Source organism: Cololabis saira, chromosome 5 (assembly GCF_033807715.1).
Source record: "Cololabis saira isolate AMF1-May2022 chromosome 5, fColSai1.1, whole genome shotgun sequence".
NCBI lineage: Eukaryota > Metazoa > Chordata > Actinopteri > Beloniformes > Belonidae > Cololabis > Cololabis saira.
In genome coordinates this window covers 15,200,951-15,225,893 of record NC_084591.1, presented here as the reverse complement: position 1 = coordinate 15,225,893, position 24,943 = coordinate 15,200,951, and the positions used below count along the sequence as shown (strand labels likewise).

Below are 24,943 nucleotides of genomic sequence, written 5' to 3'. Positions count from 1 at the left end.
GATGAAAAACCAACACGGTTTGATCCAGACAGAACTCCACTACGTGACAAGTAGGAAGTGAGAACTGATTGCAGGTATGTACTGTATCTCAGGTGTCAGCAGCACTGCTGTGCTGTACATTGATTTTGAAAGGGGGACGTCGAGTGTCGCCAGGCTGAATTGCGGAAGTTGCTGCATAGCTTTGGAAACATTTGCTCGCATCAGAAGTTGTTCAACTTTTCAGTCTTCATCACGAGCATCAATCAATCAAATTGTGGCTTTGACACCTGGGTGCTTATTAATCAAATCATACATGGGACGGGCCAATGGCAGGTAGAACACTGGAGAAAACTTTTCATTGCTGCGTGCCGTTGGACCTCTTATATGAACAGGCGTTGTGGCTATTTAATGACACGAAACTACAGAAATAAACCCTGGAGAGAAGAACCAGAGATAGTGGTTGAATCTGGTATGTACTGTGTGATTGTGCTACTTTTCTATACTACATATACTAGCTGCTAGCCTTGCTCAGTATTAGAAATATCATCCTTAGATGTAATTCTTAGACGTAAACTTCACCGATGCGAAGCCTTGATCATTTCCACTGTCATAGCAAAAGGAAGATGTCAAACCGTCGTCAGTCAGCTTCTGTAACCCCCAAAACTGACATTATTTTTTATTTTTTCTAATTTTTTTAAGGAAAATCCCAAACTTTACCCAACCAATGCAAAGCCACTCATACTGAAGACACGTAGCTGGAAGCTGGTGCTGATGTCACTCAACCTGGACCCTCCTTCCTCATCGTGGCGTGAATCGCATGTGAAGAGCAGGTGTGCTGAAGGGGCATGGATGCACATACAGTAGCAGAGTCTTGTGAGGTCAGGTAAGGCTCGACTGGGATGTCACTGGTTAGGGTCTCACGCTTGCTGACAGAAAGACAAACATTTATTAGCTACTGCGTCTGATACCTGAATAGTTTACCCAAATGTAGGTGATGTTTAATGAATATAGTGAAATGACTGGTGTAGGTGTTGTGTGGGGTTGTGTGTCTGTAGATCAGATTCAGAGCTACGGCTGAAGACGTGTGCACTCAAGTCAAAGTCCAGACGTGTTTCTTTGTAGTTGAAAGCTGTAACTTAGTCACTTGCCCTTTGCTCTATTCCTCAGCTGTCAATTTCTCACGAGGAAGCTGGTGGGTTACAAATACGGATGACTATTCAAGGCTGAAGTTGACACTCGACAAATGATTTTCCAAACATATTGTTCACCTTCCTGCTTCAACACTGAGGGCTTCATGTTGCAAGAAACTAAACGTTTTGGATACGGAGAAGAAAAATTAATTTTAAAGTGTAAAAACCGATCCATGTCAGATGGGTCTATTCATGGTTTTACCGTCTTTCAACGCGTCTTATTTTTTACATCGACGGCAGCGTTACACTTCAAGCCTTAACCATTAGTACTGAGTGAATAAGCCTAGCGATCGAGGCCGACTTGCTGCTCAAACACCTAGTAATCCTCCTCAGCACTCCACTGTAATGTGAAAATCAAGCAGCTGCACTCTGGTATGCCTGACAGCTTGCAGACTCTCAGGATGGCATTGGACAATCGAAGTGGTGCTGGGTGAACAGTGAGCTGCGAAAACACGACAGCCATCCCAGGAGTCTGCAGCTTTCTTTATACTGGGGAACAAGGTCACGGTGAAGGTTTTCCAATATAGACCATGGTGCCACAGTGCTGAGCTCGTGCCCAAAAATCTCCAGCAATAGATTTGATTTACAGTGAGCAGCTACTGTGGTATAAAGGACGGTGGGTGGGTGGGTTTGCTGCAGCCACGAGCCCGCTGTGGACTATAAATCAGTCACAGCCTGCTCCCCTTGCCCGGGAAACCAAGGGCAAAGACTCTTTATACCAGTTCTGCTTCCCCCCAGGACTGATCATGACAAATCCTGGTTTATCTTTCAGTATGTCCACATTCACACCAGGAGGTGTTCAAAGCTTTGAGCAGACTAGCACTGAGCGCTATTCTCTTTTACGGCTTCCATTTTTGAAATAAGTAAAATGATCCAGAATGAAGTCAAGAAGCAGTCCAGCATGTTGGTCCAGTGAAGCCTTGTTTAGCCGTTTTATCCCTTTGGATTTTGCACAAATGAATCCGACTCTGTGCAACATGTTAATTAAGGGAAGTTTAGAGGTGCTGGTACATGGATTCTGTGACCTTTAGACAGCGCCAAGCTGACAGTTTCCACCTGTTTTACTATTTATACTCACAAAAGATGGGTGGAGGCTTCAAATGATTCCTCTACATCACACTTTGTTTATATGCTCCATTGTCTTTAAAGTATCCAGATAAAGCACATTAGGTATGCACGTGAACAGCTGTTTCCGGTGTTGTGTTAACATACACACAGTTCCAGACACAGTTTAATTATTATTAAACTTCTCCTGGGCTTTTGACTCTTAATCAGGACAGAGGCTCCAACTGTTGGATAAAACTAAATGAAGTAACTTAGTGTTTTTAGATATAGAGCCTGAGAAGGGTACATAGAGTAAGCAAAGCACACGAGTACCGTATTTTCTGGACTATAAGCCGCTACTTTTTTCATAGGTTTTGAACCATGCAGCTTATACAAAGGTGCGGCTATTCTGTGGATTTTTCTTCCACCGCTCGGGGCGCTCTAACCGGAATTAGAATCAAAATTAAGACAAAATAAATGCAAAAAAGAATACGCTACTTCTTCTTTAGCAGATAGAAGTAGAAGCAGATTTCAAACAGATAAATAGATGAATAAATACTGGTTATTTTCTCTTGGTTCTGTCCCGTTTTAATCAGCAAAGTTGCTGCCGTGTTAAAAGACACTGTTAGGAAAGGATCTATTTAGGTACAAACATGTACATCATTTACAGTTCAAAATCCTTCTGTACATGTAGTAAATATCTAATCTAACAACATAAATATCTGCGGCTTGGATATCTTTTTTTTTCTAAATAGAGCGGATGCGGCTTATATGCAGGTGCGGCTTATAGTCCAGAAAATACGGTAAATACAAATCAGAAAATGTGTCGTTCTGGGAACTCACCATTTGCCAAAAACTTGCTTCCAATGACCACCTGGAAAAGAAGAGGCAATGAAGCAAATGAAAGAGGTAAAAAGAAGATGAATCACAAACTAATGAAATACATTTCTATTTTATTACTAAGCTATGACGGATGCTAATACATGATCTCATAAAAAACATACTATCATCTACTGGGTGTGATATGTAATCAAGTTCTATGGACTTTTCACCCTTTTTAGGGGTCTCCACAGTGGCTCATCACTTTTGGGATATTAATTTGCCGTAGGCTTTACACCAGTATTGGTCTGGCCTTTTGATGCTGAAAGAGCACAGGCTTGAGACTCCTTGGTAGCTGAGAAATGGGGGGAACGACCCTCCACTTGGAGTGCAACCAAACTGAGTGCAGCAAAGAAAGTTGAAAGGACATTGCATGGAGGGATTTCATGTATTAATAATACACTGAACAGAACACAACATGCTAGAAACAGGTGCTCACAGTTTGGATAGTTTATCTCTGCATGGTCAGAAACTCTCATATTTAAGATAAAAGAGGGAGATGTTATATGAAAAGGTCTCATTGTTCACACCACTGCCAACCCAAGCATGCATGACACACAGCACTCACACAGAAGCTCATGCCTTTAACGATCAAACTCTCGTCAAATATCTATGTCGACATGTAAAAAGGAACACATGTCGGAAATGAACAACCACGTCAGAGAAGCGAGAAAACAGAGCCGGCTTATACTATTCATGTCCTCAAAGTCAGTCTGGACATGAATCACAGTACAAACTTAGTATAGTGCAGTACTGGGTGTGTGTGGGGGGGGGTGCAGGAAGGGTATAAATGTGATGATGGAAAAGGCCATCGCTTCATCGCATCAGAATCAGTCTTCCCGTTTTAGGTCAAGAACAACAGTCAAAAGGTCTGAGTGTGTCTTTCATCAAGATGCACTCTGGTAAGTAAGGGACTGTGTGGAAATTTATTATAGAGATGAATAATTCAGAGAAAGGTTTTTTTTTAAATGTGCTTTTTAACTGGCAAATTTTCACACAGTCCATCACTGAACAATTATGTTATACAGAAAGAGATATAAATGCAGTTGAAAGTGCCTAAAATCTGTGTTAAACGTCACAAATCACACGTCGTGGGCCGTGCACAGTGTTTTTGTCACACGTCCACACTCACCTGTTAGGTAGACTGAATGAAACAAACACATATCATCATTAATACTTAAAAAAATATATATTTATCACAAGCCCTTAACAGTATGTGTGTGTGTGTGTGTGTGTGTGTGTGTGTGTCCTTTACCTTGCCAGGCGCAGAGCCCCTCTTTGTCTCCCACAAACCACGTTTGCTAGTGACATCTTTCGGTTTTACTTCCTGTCACATAAAAAAACCCACAATGTTGGCCAGAATGATGAAGTAAATGTTGAAACTGTTCACTTCCTCTAAAGGCACTAAATTAATGAGGTAAAAATTAATTTATACGTAATCTTGACCAATAGAAGAGCTATCAGCCTCCTCTCTGACTTTTTTTTACTCATATAAATAACAAAATTTTGGTTTAGTTTATTGGAAAAAAATGTTGGTGAACGTTTTGATTTTGTAAAAGGTTTGAGATCATATTATTGTACTTTATTAAATCAATATTTCTTGACTACTGTAAATTAAAATATTAATTCTTCCGGATGAAATGCAAACCAACGGATGTATAAAGTAGCATTAAATGGAAATGCAGAGTACCTCAAACTACAACTTGAATAAATGTATGTAAATACCTTCCAGCATTGGATGCAAATATTATTTCCAAACATGCATATAATACTTTTTATGTGCTGTAAGATCTGGTGAAATGTTTGCAAAGTGGTGCCATAACCGTGTTGAAAAGTAAAGCAACAGCCATAAACATTTCACAGAGAATATAAAGAAAATAGAAGATGGAAATGATTATAATAAAACAGTCAACACGGTCAGGAAACACAGCTCAATGATAATGAGACACACGTGCACTATACTCATTCAGCCCATCAGGGGGAAGTGTTGCTGCAGAAGTGACCGCAGGGTTTTGTCTTCTCTCGCCAGAACATTTGTCACCAAAGATATCTGACTCATAAATTTTGCTTCAAAACAATGTCGCACGTCATCTAAAAATGCTAGTGCATGGGGACATGATGGATTGTCTCCAGATGACCTAGCAGGATCAGCAGCTGGTGTCCCGCTTCAAGAAAAGAACACTGTGTCCGCCAAGTACTCCTAATATATTTATCTGCACTGTATGTCAATAAAGCAAAAGCATATCAATTATTCACTTTCCTCTGTTTTATTGATGCATTTGTTGTTGCTGGGTTGTAGCATCTACATGGAATAAAATATTAATCTATTTAACTTTCCTTTGCCAGAAGAATACCAAAGGTTAAGTTCTTCAAATACAACTAAAGCTAAAAGTAATATATTGTTCATGGGGTGTAATATGATGATGAAATCCCTACAGAAGATAAATAGGTTGCTCTATAAAGGAGTGAAGACACACCAATATGTTTCAGGACCACTTTTATAGACGTTTTTGAGGTTAGATCATTGTCTGCAGGACTGGGGGAAAACACATTATTTCTTCCTTTGAATGACTCTTCAAAGCAAATGGTTTAAACGCACACATTGAGAAGATTAAAGAGAGAGCGGTTTTCTGAGCTCTGATAGCGGATGCTGTTTAGAAAATGGTCCACATGGTGTCATTAGACTCCAGCCAGCGGACGTCCAGTCTGGGACCACAGATCTGAAGGCTGAAGCCAACAAAACGCTGTCAATGTCAATGTGCAAAGAAGCAGACTGGCATGCACAGAATAACAGGGGCTTTACTCTTATTCAGTAACACTGGTGTCTTGTAATAGTTCGCAGATGCGTTATAAAGACAAGGATTTGTTGGGCCTTACTGCGGATTTGGCAGGTGCTGGTGATGTTGCTGCAGCAGGAGCTGGTGCTGCTGTCTTCTCTACTGCAGGCTTTGTCATGGGACTATTGACACGTCCTGCCACACCTGCTCTGACACCAGAATCCTGGACACGCACAAATGCTCACTCGTGTTAAATATTCAGATATTGGGTGACCTGTCCAGCCACCTGTCTCCTTTCTACCTCACCTTGTTTGCAGGAGTTGGAGTTTCAGGCGAGCTGCCAGCGTTGCCAGCGTTGCCAGCGTTGCCAGCGTTGCCAGCGTTGCCAGCGTTGCCAGCGTTGCCAGCGTTGCCTTTCTCCCACATGTTTTTGATGCTGCGTGTGCCTCCCGTGGGAATGTCCGCTACTGCAGACTTGGGGGATTTTATCTCCTTGCTTCCCTGGGGAAAAAGAGTGGATCACATTATTTTAGATGGCAGAAAGCAGCACTGCACAGAGTCAGGATCAGTGATAGAGTCTAAAGGAAAGTTTATTCTTATTTGCTCAAATGCTGTCATGAACATGAGCCAAGTTTAAAAGTGCTGTGAGTTTTCCATTTCACATCATTCATCTTTAACAGTTTCTTTTCTTTCTTTCTCTAAGTTATTTTTTTGGTTCTTAGTCTGACCACTGGTTTTGATGGAGAAACAGAAAACACTAGACTCGCGCAGCAGAACATTAGCTTTGGTTCTTTGCTAGACGGACAATCCTTCCACAGCTTCTCACATCTGTTTTTTAACGGAGCTTGATTGAAAACCCTGAACTGATGATTCTCACTGAACTCCGACAAGCTACAAGTGTAAAATGATGCTTAAGTCAATAGACAACTAGTTTAAGGCAGGTTAAATAAGGGGTGAATCTGGAAAACGATATAATTAAATGTATTTATTTATTTATTAAATTACAATAATTACCTCATCCGACAAAAGTTTGGGACACCCCAATTTGTCTGGTTTATCATTGAAATGTATGAATTTGAATGTCTCTTTGTACTCTGAAATGAAAGCATGGAGCATAAACAGTTGACTTTAAAAAAAGAAAACCTAAACTTCTGACTCGTCAAAGTTGCAGCTGGAAATCAAATATTAATCAAAAAGTTGTTCCCAGCTCTGCTGCAGAAGATCCTATAAATGTGAAGCACTTGTAAGTTGCTTTTCTTTCACTCTTCGGTCCAGTTCGTCCCAGACCTGCTCGATGGGGTCCAGGTCTGGAGACTGAGCTGTTTTATGTCATTATCTTGCTGTAATACTACTGCCCAGCTACATGGAGCTTCAGAATATCACGGTAGCTGTTTTGGTTCAAAGTGCCTTTCACTCGGTACAAGTCCAGCAAAACCGGCCCCACACCATCACACTCCCTCCTCCATGATTAACAGTTGATGTCAAATGCTTTTTCATTTTTGGGTAAACTTGCCTTTTTTTTCTTTCTTTAAAAAAAAAACTTTCTACCATTTGAAACCATTCATTGGACATAAACATTCAAATGTCACTTTAAAAAAAATAAAAATAACAAAAATAAAATAACAAAAATAGACACTATAAAAAAATTGTAATAATTAAAAATAGAATAATAAAAACAGTAAACATTGTATTGCTCTTAAACTTTAGATCAGTAGTTTGTTTATTTATGATGATTGTTTACATTGTATCTTCTACATTAATGAGGATCTTAACAATTGACAAATGACTTGTGCTCAAACTATGGTTCCAGAAGGCATCCATGACTGTACAGGGATGATGTGGGTAACAGAGTGGGTAACTTGCACAAATACTGATCAATCTTTTGTGCTAAATGATATATGAAGGTTTTGGGACCAACATAAACTGCCAGCTTCCTGACATGTTTTTCAGGAAAGGCCACAGCTGTCTCAACAAGACACCAATCCAGATGCTGCGTGCATCACAATGAAAGCAGATGTTGTCCTCTGTTGCAAGTTACACAGTGTTGTTAATGCAAAAAAAAGATATAGAGAGAACCAGAGTCCAGATCTCTGGTCTGATTCTGACAGGTTCAAGGAGGGTTTTTCCTTTCCACAGTCGCCTGGTGTTTGCTCAGCATGGGGAATCATATCAAGGAATGTTTTAGAGCAACCATAGCTAAGCAGTTATCATTATTGTTATTTTTATTGGCTTTATATTAACTGGAATAATTTGAAACTTAGTACTATTCTTGAAGGTGCCTTAAGAATAGAATAGAATAGAATAGAATCTATTTGAATTGTAATATATATTATATCATATGATATAATATGATATGATATGATATGATATGATATGATATTATATTATATTATATTATATTATATTATATTATATTATATTATATTATATTATATTATATTATATTATATTATATTATGTTATATTATATTATACATATTATATTTTATTTTTGTATAAAATATTTTGGTTCCATGTTATCACAAAAGTTGTCAGTTTCAAGAATTGCGTTATTAGGTTAAAATGTATTAGGTTAAATGATTCCCAGGTCATTGCATTTTTTTTTTAAATCAGGGTTTATTGTGCTCACATGATCCCTTTGTTATTATTATAATTATTATAATAGAGTGCTTTTTTTGTGCTCATGGGGGTAATGTGTATAACAGGAAGTCTCACCTGGATGGCAGATGTGTACTGGTTCAATCTGTTGCCAATCTTGGAGACAATGGGAGTGTGTGACACTCTGGCTGTGGTGCTGTATGGGTGAAGACCATATTGGGTATGAATCTATACAGGGCCGCAGTGAGGCTAGCGGTCACTGCTGTTGATTTACATGTCTTTCCTTTTTTAAACAGTATACGTCTCACCTTTTCTGGGCTGACTTGCTCAAAAACTCGGCCTTCTCACCGATCTGTACAAGACAACATGGTTTAAAGTGAGAGAAAAGGGGCTGTCCTTGACATGCAGGAGTACATTTTATTCATGGTCAGGCCGCCTTCCCCTCTTGTGCCTAAAACGAGCCCCACTACAGGACCAGTCTGTCCCTGAGACGTTGTCTGAACATTGTGTTGAATGATGCCTGAGTGAGTGACCTAGAGAATTACTGTCAGAGAGCCAGTGCACATATTCACAGCTCTCTCTCTCTCTCTGTCTCTCTCACGCATGCAAACACACACTCACACAGAGTATTTTTGCTCCAACTATTTACACTTCCCATACACATGCACAGAGCCCAAAACGCCCACATACACACATAATTCTCATTACTGCTCCAAAAATACTCTCAAATACGCTCAAACACATCCATATTTGAATACAGCTCTGAAACCAGCTCACTACATACTTAAAACGAGCAACAAATATCACAGGAATTAAAAAGAAAAAAAAAGGGGAGCAATTGAACAAATAAACATAGAAAGAAAAGTTAGAAAGTGTTTGACTGTAGAAGGAGGTGGAATATCGCTGTGATTCTCTTGAGACTGGTCAACCAATACAAACATCTCGCTGCTATTACAAGACATAAGGCTGGAAGTCTAGTAATAATAAAAGACTGGAACTTCTTTTAGATGAGTGTTAGAAGTGAAACAAATTGAAAACTCACATTTATTTTAAATGTGCAGGCAAAAGTTATCTTAGCTAACTCTAGCTTAGCACGGTAGAGTTTGACTCAGTTTAGCATAAAAATAAAACCTGGTTTTTTAGCTGTAGTGATTCTGTCTTGACATTTTCACCTTTCAAAGCCACAAAACCATTACACAATTGTTTGAATGTAAAATTTGAGCTGTAAAAATGATCAAGTGTAGTGTTATGGAGAATTATATGCAGGAGTGTTCGATAATTAGGGCTAACAACTGCTCTTATGGGTTGAGTCCAGTGCAAAGTATTAAAAGGTTGCAGGTCCTTAACTGACCACTGGGGGACGGTTCGAACACGAGATAGTCTCCTTTGACCTCCATTTTAAAACGTTCAACTTTGCAGTATAAATTAACATTTTACAGCCTGGTAAAAAGAACACAAAAAAAAAAACGGTTTGGTCTAAATATTGACTAGATTTTGCATTTATGACAACTTTACTGTAGGTGAATTTTTTTTTCTTGCCACATCAGGTAAAATTATGCAAAGCAACACATTTATTAGGGGGCGTGGTCTTTTGATTGTTGTAAGACACAGCCAATGACTAGCTGTCATCACTGTTGCCACTTAAGTACTTAGCACTGGGCATAGTTTCAGAGCTCTAAATAAAGACCTAACAGAGCACATCACTCACATTTAAAGATAAAATGTTTTGTTGTGCTAAGTGACCACCATGACTGGCTAAGGGTTGGCCTTGAAGGGTCAGAAGATGAAGTTTATTTATGTTCTTATTCATGGCATCCAGCAGTGCAGAAAGTCAAGGCTCGACAGGTTTTTGGTTAAAAGCTCTTTTGTCTGAGTGAAAAATGACATTAATGAATAAATGATAATTTACCAAATAATAAAGGCAAAACTCACCTTGGAGGATCCTTTGGGACTTATTGTAAAGTCAGGTTTTGCAGAGTCATCTTCTTTCTGTTTCTTCTTCTCTGCAGCCTCTGCTCTCCTTTTCTCTATCTCCTCCCTCATCCTCTTTCTCTCCTCCTATTATAAAAAAACAATTTTGTCATTTTTTTTCTCCCTCACAAATGTCTTAGATTGCGATTTCTGCGATTTCTGTGATGGAATTATTACATATTGACAATTTTAAGTTTTGTGTCTTGAAGGAAAACACACTTCCCAGTGTGAATTCATTTCTGAAAGTGAAGAGCATCCTAACCTGCTCTTTGGCTTTCTTTTCCTCTTGCTCCTTTTTCTTCTGCCTCTCCTCCTCCTCCAGGATCTTCCTCCTCTCCTCTCGCTTCCTCTTCAGCCCCTCCAGCTCGGCCTCTGCGTCCTGCTGCTTCTGCTTCATCTTCTCAATCTCTTCGCTCTCAGCATTGTTTCGTCGCAGTTTCAACTCCTGCAGCTTCCGCTCAGCCTCCAGTCGCTCTGAGTCACCTGCCTTGGTGGTGGGAACCTCCCTGGTCGGTCGCGAGGGCAGACAGGTTTTTAACTCACATTTCAACGTGTGCCAGTTATAAAAAAAAAGATTTAGCCATAAGGGTTTGCCTGTCTAAGATCATCACCCCCTAGTCATATCTAAAAGGAGTGTGTTGCTGATGAGATGATGAGACTGCCAAGACTTACCTTGATGTCTTTTCTGTTTTCTTAAATTTATTGTCAGTGACAGCTCCGTTCTGTTTGCCTGGTTCAGTCTTGCAAAAAGAGGGAAAGCAACTTAGAAGAAAAATAGCATGTAAAGTATATTGATGGACCATTGTTTTTCTTTTACCTTGTCTTTCAAGCCAGTTCTCTTTCGCTTCTCTTCCTTTATGGAGAAATGATGGATACAGAGAAACAAGGAATGATTAACGTCTCACAGATCCAACACAATTGGAGTCAAAGGCCAGAAAAATGTGTAACGTAGATGTTTGTTGATGAGTTTTCACTCTGAGATTCAAGATTACGACTACGTCTGTAATGGATTTGACGATTCAAATTATCTTGTAATTTATGACCACAACAGAAAGTTAAAAAATAGCAGAGCAATGCTTATCTCTGTAAAGTCTGCATCAGTCTAGTGTTTCCCTGCAACCTAGTGTTTTATTAAATCTCTGCCTTCTACAATTTCAGACAGAAATACAAAAATGCCTTTATTTATTTTTTCTGAGTTTTTCAATTTGCTTTTGCAACAACCTCCTATTCGCATCAGTACCTCCTCTTTCCTCTTCTTCTCTTCCATCTCTCTCTTTTTACATTTATCCTCCTCCTCTTTCTTCTTCCGCTCTTCCATCTCCTTTTTTCGCTTGTCTTCCTCTTTTTTCTTTTTCTCCTCTATCTCCCTTTTTTGTCTCTCTTCATCTTCTTTTTTCTTTTTCTCCTCCTGCTCTTTCTTCTTCCTCTTCTCTTCCTCCTCCTTTTTCTTCTTTTCCAGTTCTTTTCTCTGTTTTTCCTCTTCCTCTCTTTTCTTCTTGTCCTCCATCTCATTTTTCTGTTTTTCTTCCTCTTCTTGCCTCTGTCTCTCTTCCGTCTCCCTTGTCACTGTTTCCTCCTCTTCTTTTTTCAGTTTGTCCTCCATCTGTTTTCTTTCTTTTTCTTCATCTTCCCTCTTCTTCCTGTTTTCCTCTTCCCGTAGCCGCTGTTCTTCCTCCTCCCTCTGGAGTTTTTCCAGTTTTTGCTTCTCCTCCTCCTCTATCCTTAGCTTTTCTTCCATTTCTTTTTGCTCTTGTTCCCTTTCCTCTTTCTTTCTCTTTTCTTCTTCATCATTAACTTCAGGAACAGCCTCGTCTTCGTTCTTTTCGAGAGTGAGATGCAGAGCCTCGTCCACCTCCACCTCCAACTCCACTGCTATATTCTTCTCCTCAACATTCTCCTTGATAGAAATCAAAAATAAGCCAGAATTACTTTGATCCAAATGTTATATAAACATAAATTATTTACAAAAATAAAATTAAGTTAAAGAGTATATACCTTATTTCTTGTGGCTGGGGTACTTGAATCTTCAGATTCCTGCAAAGTACACTGGAATATGAAAACTTTTGTCGCCAGCAATAACAATTAAAGCTGCAAGCAGCGATGAACAGGCCCTTGCACGTGCAATTTTCACCAATAAAGGTCAAGGACCCAAAACTAAGTCAGATGACACCACCCATGACTTTTTACGTCAAACCATTCAAAGGTTATGGCAAAAAATCGGAACTATCAAATATCGACCAATCAGATGAAGGGGGGCGCGCTTTTTGGCATCTATCGTCGCCACGGTAACGCTTTTGACTGAGAAAAGTAATGCGCATCGTCACAGGATGGAGACGCACATTTTGATGTATAACACACCTGGGTGCACGTTACGATTCGGGCGAAGAAGCGGCTGAAGAAATGGCATAAATTGCGCCAAAATTACATGATTAATTCAAAATGGCCGATTTCCTGTTCGGTTTCGGCCATGGCGCCATGAGACTTTTCGAAGTTTTCTAGGGGCCGCTGTTGAGCCATTAGGCCACACCCATTAATGCAAACCATTAAATATCAAATTTATCACCAGGCCTGGCTTGCGTGCAAAATTTGGTGATTTTTGGGGCACGTTTAGGGGGGCAAAAAGGCCCTCATTTCATCGGAAAAAAAAATAAAAATGAGAACGAGAACGAGAACATCTCCTACAGATACAATAGTGCCTTCGCACTGTCAGTGCCCGGGCCCTAATTAAGAAAAAAGAAGCAAAGGAAACACAAACCTCCACTTTTTCATCCTCCATCTTGTTATTTCCATCTTTCCCCCAGATGCCAGTGTCATTTTCTGCCACCTGTTCCTGAGCAGACTGGTCCTCCTCTTCTTTCCCCTCCGTGTCCTCTGTATGTGTGCTGGTGATGGTGATGGAGGATGGCTCCTCCAGGGGGCCGTCTGTACCGTTGCTGTCGCTGATTGTGGGGTCACCCTCCTTCTGTCTCTCCACAGCCTCTTTCATTCTCTTCTGCCTGCGCTCCTCTCTCTTAGCCAAACGCTCCAGCAGAACCTGGTCATCGTCTGCCGCACCACCGGTCTCCACAGACTCCGTCTCTGTCAAACTGAAAGATAATGATGTGGTTGAAGCAGAGAATTATAATAACAGTAAAACATCTGAGACAATCTACTGTAGCCAACAGAAAATATCAGAGAACCAGGTAATAACATCGGAGACAGTTATTGATGGTGGTCATTATCAGCAGATTTTTAAAACTTTGGCGCTTATTTTTGCATCTCCCTGGATGAACTCTGAACTCAGACACATTAAAAACTTAACTTCAAGAATGTGGTTCTGCTCTCTCTCACTTTCTGGATTTAGAGCATTCTTTGAGGTTTTTCCATACCTGTTATTATTTAATACATCCGTTGTTTCAGACTCCTCTCCTTCTCTCATCTTCTTTCTCTCCTCCCTTGCACGCCTCCTTTGCTCCCGAGTTTCTTCTTCATCATCATCGTTGGTGAATCCCCCCCTGAAACAAAATATGCAAATGCAGTTTATACTTATCCTTACAATATCTTTTCAAAAGATCAAAGTCTTGGCTGTATTTTACACTGTGATGCATATTTAAGAAGAGAAAAAAGGCCAATACTCCTCTGAGATTGCACTACAGGGCATATATGGCGATGAGGTACGATAACATCTCACTACCTGTCTATGACTGGTGTCCATGGAGACTTGTAGCAGTGCTGGCACACATCCTCCTACCTACCATCTTGCAGGTGTTATAGCGTCTCCCGCTGCAGACTAAACCACTTTAAAATCTCATTCTGTGCCCATTTCAATCAGAATTTTAAATACTTTTTGAGCCTGGAAGAGTTGTGCAATATGTGGATCTATGTTTTATTAGCCAGTACTTTTACTTGGCATTAATCTTTAATTTAATTTTCATAGCCATGCAGGTGACACCAGCTCCACCTCAACAAAACCCACCAACCTCCCTTTCCCTCACAACTTGCTCAAACCTAACGGTGATAAAACTAAGCTCATGCTGGTTGGCACTAAATCCACTTTCTCCAAGATAATAACTTTTCTATTTCTGTTGACAACCTCTTCCCAGGTTGACAGCACTGTCATTCCAGTCCCACATCAACAATGTCACTCGTTCAGCTTACTTCCATCTACATCCTGACTTAAACATACCTTTTTAGACATATTCCATTTAATCTGGAACAGGAATCACTTCAATTTTGTACTTAGTTGCTTTTACTCCTTTTACTATTATGGTTTACTGTGTTTTTTCTTTGATAACATGACATTTTATTCTGTGTTTTTTTCCTCTATTTTATCTTATCTATGGTGATCTTGAGTGCCCTCAAAAGCGCCTATAAATAAAATGAATTATCATTATTATTATGGAGACAATCTATCTGCTGTAGCTAACATAAAATATCAGAGAACCAGGGAGTAACGTCATGGATTTCCTTGTAGAAGCGGACGGGTGTTATTATGAGAAGACTTTTAAACTTTGGAGCTAATTTGTTTCGTCTGTTCTGTTGATTAATTCCTTAGAAGCTAAATGTAACAGCAATACAGTACAAGACAAATAAGTGTATGCTTTGGCATGCTACGGTCTAGTTTACCTGGTCAGGTCAGTCTACCCACCACCATTGAGTCTACCAATGGGTCCCTTAAATCAAGGTTAAAAACTCATTTGTTTATTGTTGCCTTTTACTGATTTTCTTTTTAATCATTCTGAATTTAAATGTAAACAATGTTAATTTCAGTACTACACTCTACGCTAGCTTAAATCCAACTTTCCTCGTTTATGCCAATGCGCTATAACTCACAGGCTCTCTTTTCTCTCTCTCCTTTTCATGTTTTCATTCTGTAAAGCACCTTGAACTGCCTTGTTGCTTTTGCTTGAATACAAATAAGCTTGCTTTGCCTTGCCTTGCCTTGCCTTGCCCTGCCTTGCCACTCACTGGTGGTGAGTGGGGACCAGAAGGACCAGATCGAGGATGGGGTGAGAACTCCACATCAAGAGGATCCATCTGAGGTGGTTTGGGCATCTGGTGATGCCTCATGCCTGGCTGGGGAGGTGTTCTAGGCATCTCCAGCCAGGAGGACCAGGAGAAGGCCCTGGGGCAGACCCAGGACACATCTCTGGTCCGCTTCTCTGCTTAGGCAGCTCCACATGTAACGTAACCCAAACACGGATAAGTGGGAGTTAATGGATGGATGGATGGATGGATGGATGGATGGATGGATGGATGGATGGATGGATGGATGGATGGATGGATGGATGGATGGATGGATGGATGGATGGATGGATGGATGGATGGATGGATGGATGGATGGATGGATGGATGGATTTTTAATTCAAAGTGGGTTTTATGCCAGTATCGTGTTCAAATATTGACCATTAATCCCTTTCCCATGCATCCCCCTAGAACAGGGGTCGGCAACCAAAAATGTTGAAAGAGCCATATTGGACCAAAAACACAAATAACAAATATATCTGGAGCCGCAAAAAATGAAAAGTCTTGTATAAGCCTTAGAATGAAGGCAACACATGCTGCATGTTTCTATATTAGTTATAACTGGGGGAAGATTTTTTTTTCTTCGAGAAATGTTGAGCAAATAGTCAAAATTTCGAGAAAAAAGTCAAATGTTGAGATTAAAAAGGAAAGGAAAAAGGAAGAAAAAAAGAGAAAAAAAGGAAAAAAAGACGAAATAAAGGAAAAAAAGAAGAAAAAAAAGAAAAAAGAAAAAAAAAGAAGAAAAAAAGAAAAAAGAAAAACAGAGAAGAAAAAAAGGAAAAAGAAAAGGTCAAACATTTTTAAAAAGCTCCAGGGAGCCACTAGGGCGGCGGTAAAGAGCCGCATGCGGCTCCGGAGCCGCAGGTTGCTGATCCCTGCCCTAGAAGTTATTTCTACTTGTGACCCCTGACCACATACTGGGCCATCTGTGTATATGACTATGATGAGTTTGAATACAGTGTGAATTTAAATAGTTAAAAGGAATACACGTTTATTCAAAAAGAACTAAAGACATTTTACATAAATGTAAAAAATAAACAATTTCTCAAAAAGGACTGTCTGGTGGTTGTATTTGGAAACACCTGAGAAATATCCAAGAAGTCAGATTCCTTTGCACAAGCAAATGCCACATCAAAAAGGACCAAGGTATACCCACAATAAATGGAAGAAATATGGACGAGAGAAGATTACAAGAAGACAACAACATCTTTACTCCCCCGTGAATTTCCCTTTCTCTTCCCCCTCTCATTAACGTTCTGGCTTTGACATTCATCCAGCTATGAGTGGACCTTCTATCGGGGATTTTGGAGCACACCTGGTAGCATCTTTCAAAGTATTAACAGGCTTTAGAGCTTGAAACGGTCCACTGATAGCACAAGGGTGTTATTTCCCTCCGCTCTTCCAGAATCACAATGATTTACAGATGTTGCGAGAGGAAGAGGTGGACGCAAACCACGAGAATCCGTTCTGTCTTCAAAACAGACAATTGACCCAAAAAGAAGCACATATCCAGTAAATATGCAGGAGTTTGTGGTATGGATCATCCCCAAGATCAAATAATACGCCACCCAAAATTAGAGGGCTACTGACAGCGCACATCCCCAAATTGTTATAGTTCCGTCTCCTGATGACCAACCTCAGGGACATAGACCATAAAACATAATCAATAGTGAGAAATATAATTAGCTCATTGTGGCTAACTGGAGAGCAAGAGGAATAAAGAGCCAGAATGTTCGATAGCAGGCTACCACATGCTGAAGTAAAACGACTGCAAAAACATTCCTGTATCTGCACCATTTGGAGTTGAGAGACATGGTGAGGCTGGAGGGCATGCTGTGTTGGCATGGCTGCCAGATCTGGGCTGCAAGACTGTGAGAAAATTGCTAGGAACGCTCATTTTGCTTATACTCTGATAGCCCAGCTGATAACACAGCGCCGGAGCTCTGAACTGGGAGACAACAATCCTTACATTTAGACTCAGTATGACTGATTGACTGGATCTCTGGATTTTGTGGTCATTATGTTAAAAAGAATAACTAAATAGATGCAACACCATTTTATATTCAAGTAAATCGGTTAAAAACCCCAATTCGTAAACACATTTATCAGCTTCATTGTTTGATCTACAATTTTTCCTCAGAGTGAAGTTGTTTTCTTTATGCCAAGTCCAATTCTTTACACTCTGTTTTGTATTTTGTATTTCCAATTCAGGAATTCCTCCTGTTGCAGTGTTTTTGTTTCAGTTAGTTTATTATTTTCCTCACCAGTTTGTGGCCTGTATTTACATCCTCTGTAGCACATTGTTTCACTTTTCTTTGCTGACTTGGATGTGCTGCTTAAAGGATGATTGAGCTGTTTTCAAAGCTCATGTACAGTACTGTCCAGATCTCTCTCTCTCAATTCTATATCTCTTATCTTTTTTGTTTGTATATATATTTTCATTAGAACATAACATACAAGAGTTTGAAGCACTGATGAAAACAACTTGAAACTGTCAGGAGCTGAGAAGTATGTTTCACTGAGAAGTGGCTGCAGATGATTTTACTGACATATACTGTAACTGTAGAGGAGCACCTCTGCCCCCCAGATGTTGAACTACTGCCTGTTAATCTTTATTCATGTTGTCTGTCCTACTTGTAAGCCAGCATGTGATGTCATGCTCAATTGGTGCAGGCTGTAAACACAACATGCCACTGGATTAACAGAGATCTCTGATTTCAATCTTGCTTCTCTCTCGGTTACAATTTACGAACAGATTAATTTCAATTTCTTGATTTTTCTACTTTCTTTTACTGATGATGTTGTTCAGCTGAAAACTGATTCATATTTTTTTATTTTTGTATGAAATAAAGAAAAGAACCCACTCTCATGGATTTTATAATAGTTACATTGGTCCACAATGCAAAACGATCGCAGTTTCATAATAAAGGCTCATCATGTCGACATTTGACAACTTGCTACATGATGATTTACACGTTTATACCATTTGTAATATTAAACGTGTAATAAGGATGGTGAGGTGCTCAGAGGTATTCTCCCCCTGACACCCATGCAAAACATTCACTTTGAGACCATCCCACACTGTTTCCCTCTGTCCCTCTGTTTTCAGAGTTAGAAAATTATAGTTAGGCGTTAAACAATTTAATTTTCATAGGTTTTGGTTTCAATCATGTCACGTGGATGCAGAAATTTTGGATATGTGGATGAATTTACCTCTTACACATCTTCAGAGACTTTGCTTAAAGAAATAAATCTTGTTGAGTCCTTGACTTTTAAATATCTAAATTAAACCAGTAAACATGGTGTAGTAAAATCTACAAAACCTACATTTTAAATAGATATATAAAAACATCAGCTTTTTTTAAATGTTTTATCTTATTCATTTGTATATTTATTTTACATTTCAGAAAAAACCCACAGCTACAGACAGTACAGCTATACTAAAAGGTCACATGGTGAAAAGGGCAGTTTTCCCAGGCTCAAAACTAAGCAAGATGACGCAGCTTTTAGTTTTTGATGCCCTACTAAGACAAAAAGCAAATAGTTGTTGAAATTGAGCCAAATTTAGTCAAGCTAATACAGACTCTGTTAAGGGAACTGAGTCTGCTCTAATTACTGTTTGTACTAATCATGGATGAAAATACCGCTGGCTGTACACTGCACTTAGTCTTTTTTGTTGGCTAACAAAGAATAGATTACCATAAATTCACATCCATATATGTTGAAAACCAGTTAAATATTTGGTTTTGTTATGGTATGCCTATAATAAATGGACATTTCTTGTCATGTTTTGTTTTTTTTATGTGTGTGTGTGTGTGTGTGTGTGTGTGTGTGTGTGTGTGTGTGTGTGTGTGTGTGTGTGTGTGTGTGTGTGTGTGTGTGTGTGTGTGTGTGTGTGTTGTTGTTTATTTTACTCAGTTGCTGTCCTTTTATTTTCTAAAAAAATAAATAAATAAATAAATAAATGGACACGTCTGATTAGATTTTTATTAGATTCTATATGAATTCACCTTTTGTAATCATCCCATAACACGCCTAATTACAGTATTACATTGCAGTCAGTTACCATTTGTTGATCATTTTCACTTAGTTGAGGTGTTACATTCACACAGCCAGTTCATTCCCCCTCTGTATCATTTCACCATAATATGCTGTGTGAATCATTTGGTAAAGCTTTGTTTCAACTCTGCTAACATGTCCGGGAAGAGTCTCTACGGTAACCCTACTGCAGTGATTAGCAACCGGGAGGAGTTTCTAGTCTGGGAACATCCAGGTAGAAACATTCTACGGTTTTGCTAGTTTATTCAGCGTTAACTGGGTAAAGCAGCCAGTGACAAGAAACATCAGGAACTTGTTGCAGGCTATGGAGCTGAAAATGGAGAAAATGGGACCATGTTCATACTGAGGAACACCATAATGTTGTGTGAAAGCTCATGCGGGGGAAGGAATATTTCTCTTTTGCAGGATTACTGTGAAAGCTTATAAATTGTGTACTATTTGCAGACGATACCACATTGCTGTGCTCTGGAAATGATATGGAGGAGCTTGTGAATACAATTCAACAGGAACTGAAAACCTATAGCTATATATATATATATATATATATATATATATATATATATATATATATATATATATATATATATATATATAAACCCTATTGATACCAATAAATGATCATTAAATTTAAATAAAACTAAATTTATATTATTTGGATATCGGAAAACTAATAATCACATAAAAATTACGATAAATGATTTTGAAATAGAAAGAGTTTATGATCATACATTTTTGGGTGTTGTTATTGACCATAAACCGTGCTGGAAGCCACATGTTGATCATTTAAAGGCAAAGGTATCTAAATCAATCGGAATATTGCACAGAACCAACCTCACCCATGACTCCCTGAATATGATTATACAGTTGCTTCATTGTGCCATTCATCACTTATTGTGTGGAAATCTGGGGAAATACATACAAAACAATCACAGACCCGATTATTTTTATCTTACAAAAAAGAGCCATTAGAGTTATAAACAAAGCAGGTTATCGAGAACCAACTAATAGATTATTCATAAATTCAAATGTGCTTAAATTCAGAGATTTAGTGGACCTTAAGACAGGGCAATTTATGTTCAAAATCAACAATAAAACACTTGCTGACAGTATTTCAGAAGCTCTTCCAAAACAGAGTTAACCAATATGAACTCAGGTGAACATTTATGTTAAGGAAAAGAAAGGCAAGAACCAACGCTAAACAACCATGCATCTCAGTGACAGGAGTTAATCTGTGGAACAGCTTAAATACAAAAATGAAAATGTGTAGCACATTATTACAATTCAAAAGCACCTATAAATACAAAATGATTAATAAATATAAAACAAAGGGATAATACACATAGGCATGAAGACATGGAGGACAAAACAGTACGGACTGACAGGGAGCAAGGGAATGACAAGACCAGATATACTCAGGGGATAACGAGACACGACGAGACACAGGTGCAGACACAATCAGGGCAGATGGGACACAGGCGGGGCAAAATAGAAACTGAAAGGCCCCGCCTTAGGCTTCAGTACACCTTTTGGTCCTTGGTGATTAGCTAGAATTGTATAAAAATTGTATATATATATATATATATATATATATATATATATATATATATATATATATATATATATATATATATATATATATACAGAGCCGGATTAAATAAATGGACTACACTAGGCAGACTGTGATTTTTGGGCCCCCCTCCATCGATGTTATTTATGAATTGAAATCTTAAACTTACCAAAGTTACTAATAAAAGTTAATTCACATTTTACATAGCATAGTCATAGTCAAGTTGGTTCTTTGTATTCCAAAATAAGTCATGTGTTGTATATTAAACAGTCTATCAGACTATGTTTTGATTTTTATTATTTATAGGTTATTACACCGCTCTATTAAATGCTATTAAATTATCCTTATCTTATCGATTGCGAGTATCATTGTTAAGGTATTAGTACCAGTAAATCACCAATAGGTGTCAGCATTGCTATGTAAACAGAGTAAAATAAGATAAATGTTTTAAGCTATTGCATTTTGCAGAAAATCTTAATTAAATGTGTTGATTAAATTGAATAGTTAAATAAGAAGTCAAATCTACAAAGAACAATAAAATTTGCAGTAAGACAAAGTGTGCTGTAGTATGTATGTCTGTATGTGTATATGTATGTATGTGTATGCGTATGTATGCGTATATATATGTATGCACACTAAATATAGTAATAATGCACATAAATATATGCCTTAGGTTTGGTATGAACCATTAATATGTGTGCAGACAAAAAAAAAAAAAAAAAAAAATCTTTTTTTTTTTTTTGTCCCTCTGTCTGGGCCCCTCCCCTGTCAATCGGGCCCTAGGCACATGCCTAGTTTGCCTTTGCGTTAATCCGGCTCTGTATATATATATATATATATATATATATATATATATATATATATATATATATGTGTGTATATACCAAAAATTATAATGTTTTTTGTATGGCACCAACGAATTGCAGCTGTACTGGGAATTGAAAGGACCAATAAACTAAACAAACTAAATGTGAATTTATAGATTTATTTATTTTGTACATTCAGTTAAAATAGATTCATTTATTGATATACATTTATTTAAAAGGGATTCTATACGTTCACAATGTGTGTTTATGTATGAGTATGTATATTTATTTGTATATAGATACAAAGATCCATCCTAGGGTTAACGTCATGATCTACAATGGTTTTGACATGAATCAATAAATGAAATACACAGCTGGAGAGTGAAGACAGAATAAAGTGTCGGCCTCCGGTGCATCTTAATACTAATCTGATGGAAACTAGCTACAGCAGTTGTTACATCCAAACAAAATCAGAACTTGTAGGACCCAGTCTGAAAAGTCACTAACTTTTAAAAATGACGATATTATGAAATTTACATCCTAAGATATAACAGCAGTGATTTAATGCTGATGAAATGACCTCATAATAGTAACTACTGTATCATATATGTATACGTATGAAATATATAAACATTTTAGAATCTAAATTGTATTTTTATATTGTTGCATTTGTTGGCACCGTAATGCTCTGTGTTAAGGTACTGAGCATTATCTTTGTGTCTGTATTATTCAAATAAACTCACTTTACAGTTACGCAAACAAAGCCTTGTTCAAGTCCCTGATGAGGATAAAAGGCAGAGCCGATTGTTATCAAACTTCTGCCTCTGTCATGGTGCTGTTTCATGTGAAGACACACAACTTCCAATAAACACAGGGAGGCCTTGATTTCATAAGTGTCCAAGTGTGACTTAGCAAGATTAATGGCTCATCAGAAGAGAGGGAAACTGCATAGGGGTTTCCCAGCTGTGGAAGCAGTGGTTTATAAAGATAGGAGATTGTTCCCAAACAATCTGCAGCTGATCAGTTTGAAAATGTATCCAGATTGCTTAGTTTGTGCTGAATAACTTTTTATACAATTTTTATATAATTTTAGGGCTTAAAAGAGGATGTGGTGTGGAAAAGTCTGCATTCACTTTTTTCCTCCTAACTGAATGTGCATGTCCATGACTGGGCACATCTGTAGACGGATTTTGTTTAGAGGGTTTTACTCACTTTTCAGCGTCCTGGCGCATCTGCTCTCTCCTCTGCCTCCTTAGTTCCATGCGGCGGTCAAAGTCATTGTCCATATTGCTCCAAAGATGCTCCTTATTTTCTCACTGAAAGAGAGCAACAACCACATATCTTTATCTTTATCTCTATGGCACTTTCACAGCCCTTTGGGGTTTGTTAGTAAGTTGTAAATCTGTGGCGTAACGGAAAAATACAAAATATTGACAGCATCTCATAAACGCTAGATGAGTCAGGTATGCTGCCCAGGACGGCCTCTTGAAATATGTGGAAAAAAAATATCTACCTGTTTACAATATCTCAGCAGCAGCTACTGTTGAGTCCATGGGCAGCCTGGACTCTCGTCATAAATCAGCCTCCACACTCTGGTTTATCTCTCAGCTCTTCTTCAACTCAAAGAATTCCTGCTTGTTCTTTCAGCAACTTTAACTACCAGAAAAGGCAACGCCTGCCTCCCTGCTCCCATCGCTGTCTCTCTCAGCCTCCCCCTCCTCCCAAGCTGCTCTCCAGCTCTCCGTCTTCCCTGATCTCTGACTTCACTCTCTTAAATTTGATCCTGATTTCATTCTGTTAGATTTACTGTGAATCTTTTGAGAGTTTTACTCATTCAGGTTTCCTTTCTTAAATCTACCTTGATGAAATGTCACCTATACTAAAATGACCTCCACCTCTGACTTTCTCTTCACCCCCCTCTTTTGTTTTATTGCGGCTCACTTTGTTTGCAGAGCTGAGCGTCATCTGTTAAGATCTCTCAAATGAGTGAGCTTAAGTCAAGAAAGAGAAAATGTAGCAATCTGGCAGCACAGTTTTTCCCTTAAACTACAGGATCAGTTATAAATGTGTTTTCTTTGTCAAGTATCGGAACTTTCTTGTTTTAATCTAACTTCTTCATTATACTTTAGTCACTTTTATAAGACAACTTCACAAGAACTGGACCAATAAAAATAAATATATATCAATCTTTTGAGACCTCTTTTTGAGTTGGGTGGCCAGGCATCCAGCCCCAGAAAACAACCCAAATTCAACGTCTCAACCAGTAAATATATATCATATTCTTCATGTTTGTTGTTTTAACTTTGTCTTCTGGATTTCCATGGATTTTGAAGTATTTGATGTTAGTCTTTTTCCTTTGGATTTGGATTTTTTTTTCATCTTTTCGAGCTTTTATTTCCTGCTTTATATTTGAAGCAGTTTCCTCTTTGTCCATTTTTCTTGGGTTTTCTTCCTGTCTGTGTTTTTGACTCTCCAACCTCCACAGGGTCATTCATTATCTCCCTCAGTTTTGAATACTCTTACATTCCTTCTGGTATGTGCCAGAATCTTTGTCTTTGTTTGCATGATTTGGTCTTCCTGCCTCTGTTCTTGGCTTTGAACCTTTTTGATAGCACAGGCCTTTAGCGGTCATGTGTAGCAACCAACACAAAACAGTAAATCTACAAAGAAGAAGAAGAAATGTGTACTCTAGCCCTCAGTGCTTGGAGTTTCTCAAAAGTAATTAGCTCATGGTAAATTACACAGGTCACTTCTGTGTAACTCCTAACTGGTATACAATGATTCGTCATGCCATTATATTGTTTGGCTTGGCTAGACATGTTTAGCACCAACACAAAGCAACTACCAATACATTCTGGTACCCAACAATTACCAGCTGTACAACAGGAAACTTAAACTAATCACAGATAGACTGTAAGGAAATCTCAAGTTTACTCCTGGGAACAGATACAATAGCTGTCTTGGTCCACGAGGCAATATTTTCCAATTTCAGACAAAAAGCTTAAACATTGTTGCTAGTTCCATATTTATCAAGTGGGACTCATATAAGACACCCATTTTGGGCCCCTG

At 38.5% G+C, this 24,943-nt stretch overlaps 1 protein-coding gene across 6 annotated transcripts in view; it reads right to left on the bottom strand.

The window, feature by feature from the left end:
- cald1b (caldesmon 1b) overlaps positions 1-24,943 on the bottom strand; it is a 31,267-nt gene continuing 6,324 nt past the window's right edge. Inside the window, exons 1-18 of one of the 6 annotated variants that reach the window (XM_061721037.1) lie at positions 23,388-23,585; positions 23,087-23,190; positions 13,807-13,932; positions 13,194-13,524; positions 12,434-12,472; positions 11,679-12,335; positions 11,256-11,291; positions 11,111-11,178; positions 10,701-10,944; positions 10,400-10,525; positions 8,776-8,819; positions 8,585-8,663; positions 6,176-6,370; positions 5,970-6,092; positions 4,348-4,419; positions 4,225-4,236; positions 3,057-3,087; positions 1-905 (exon numbers count right to left, since the gene is read on the bottom strand). In XM_061721037.1, the coding sequence (XP_061577021.1) occupies positions 4,228-4,236; positions 4,348-4,419; positions 5,970-6,092; positions 6,176-6,370; positions 8,585-8,663; positions 8,776-8,819; positions 10,400-10,525; positions 10,701-10,944; positions 11,111-11,178; positions 11,256-11,291; positions 11,679-12,335; positions 12,434-12,472; positions 13,194-13,524; positions 13,807-13,932; positions 23,087-23,160 (2,223 nt within the window). In that variant the 5' untranslated portion in view covers positions 23,161-23,190; positions 23,388-23,585 and the 3' untranslated portion in view covers positions 1-905; positions 3,057-3,087; positions 4,225-4,227. Of the gene's footprint in view, positions 906-3,056; positions 3,088-4,224; positions 4,237-4,347; positions 4,420-5,969; positions 6,093-6,175; positions 6,371-8,584; positions 8,664-8,775; positions 8,820-10,399; positions 10,526-10,700; positions 10,945-11,110; positions 11,179-11,255; positions 11,292-11,678; positions 12,336-12,433; positions 12,473-13,193; positions 13,525-13,806; positions 13,933-23,086; positions 23,193-23,387; positions 23,586-24,943 lie in introns of those variants that run through there. The other 5 variants (XM_061721039.1, XM_061721033.1, XM_061721036.1 and 2 more) reach the window with 5 other exon arrangements.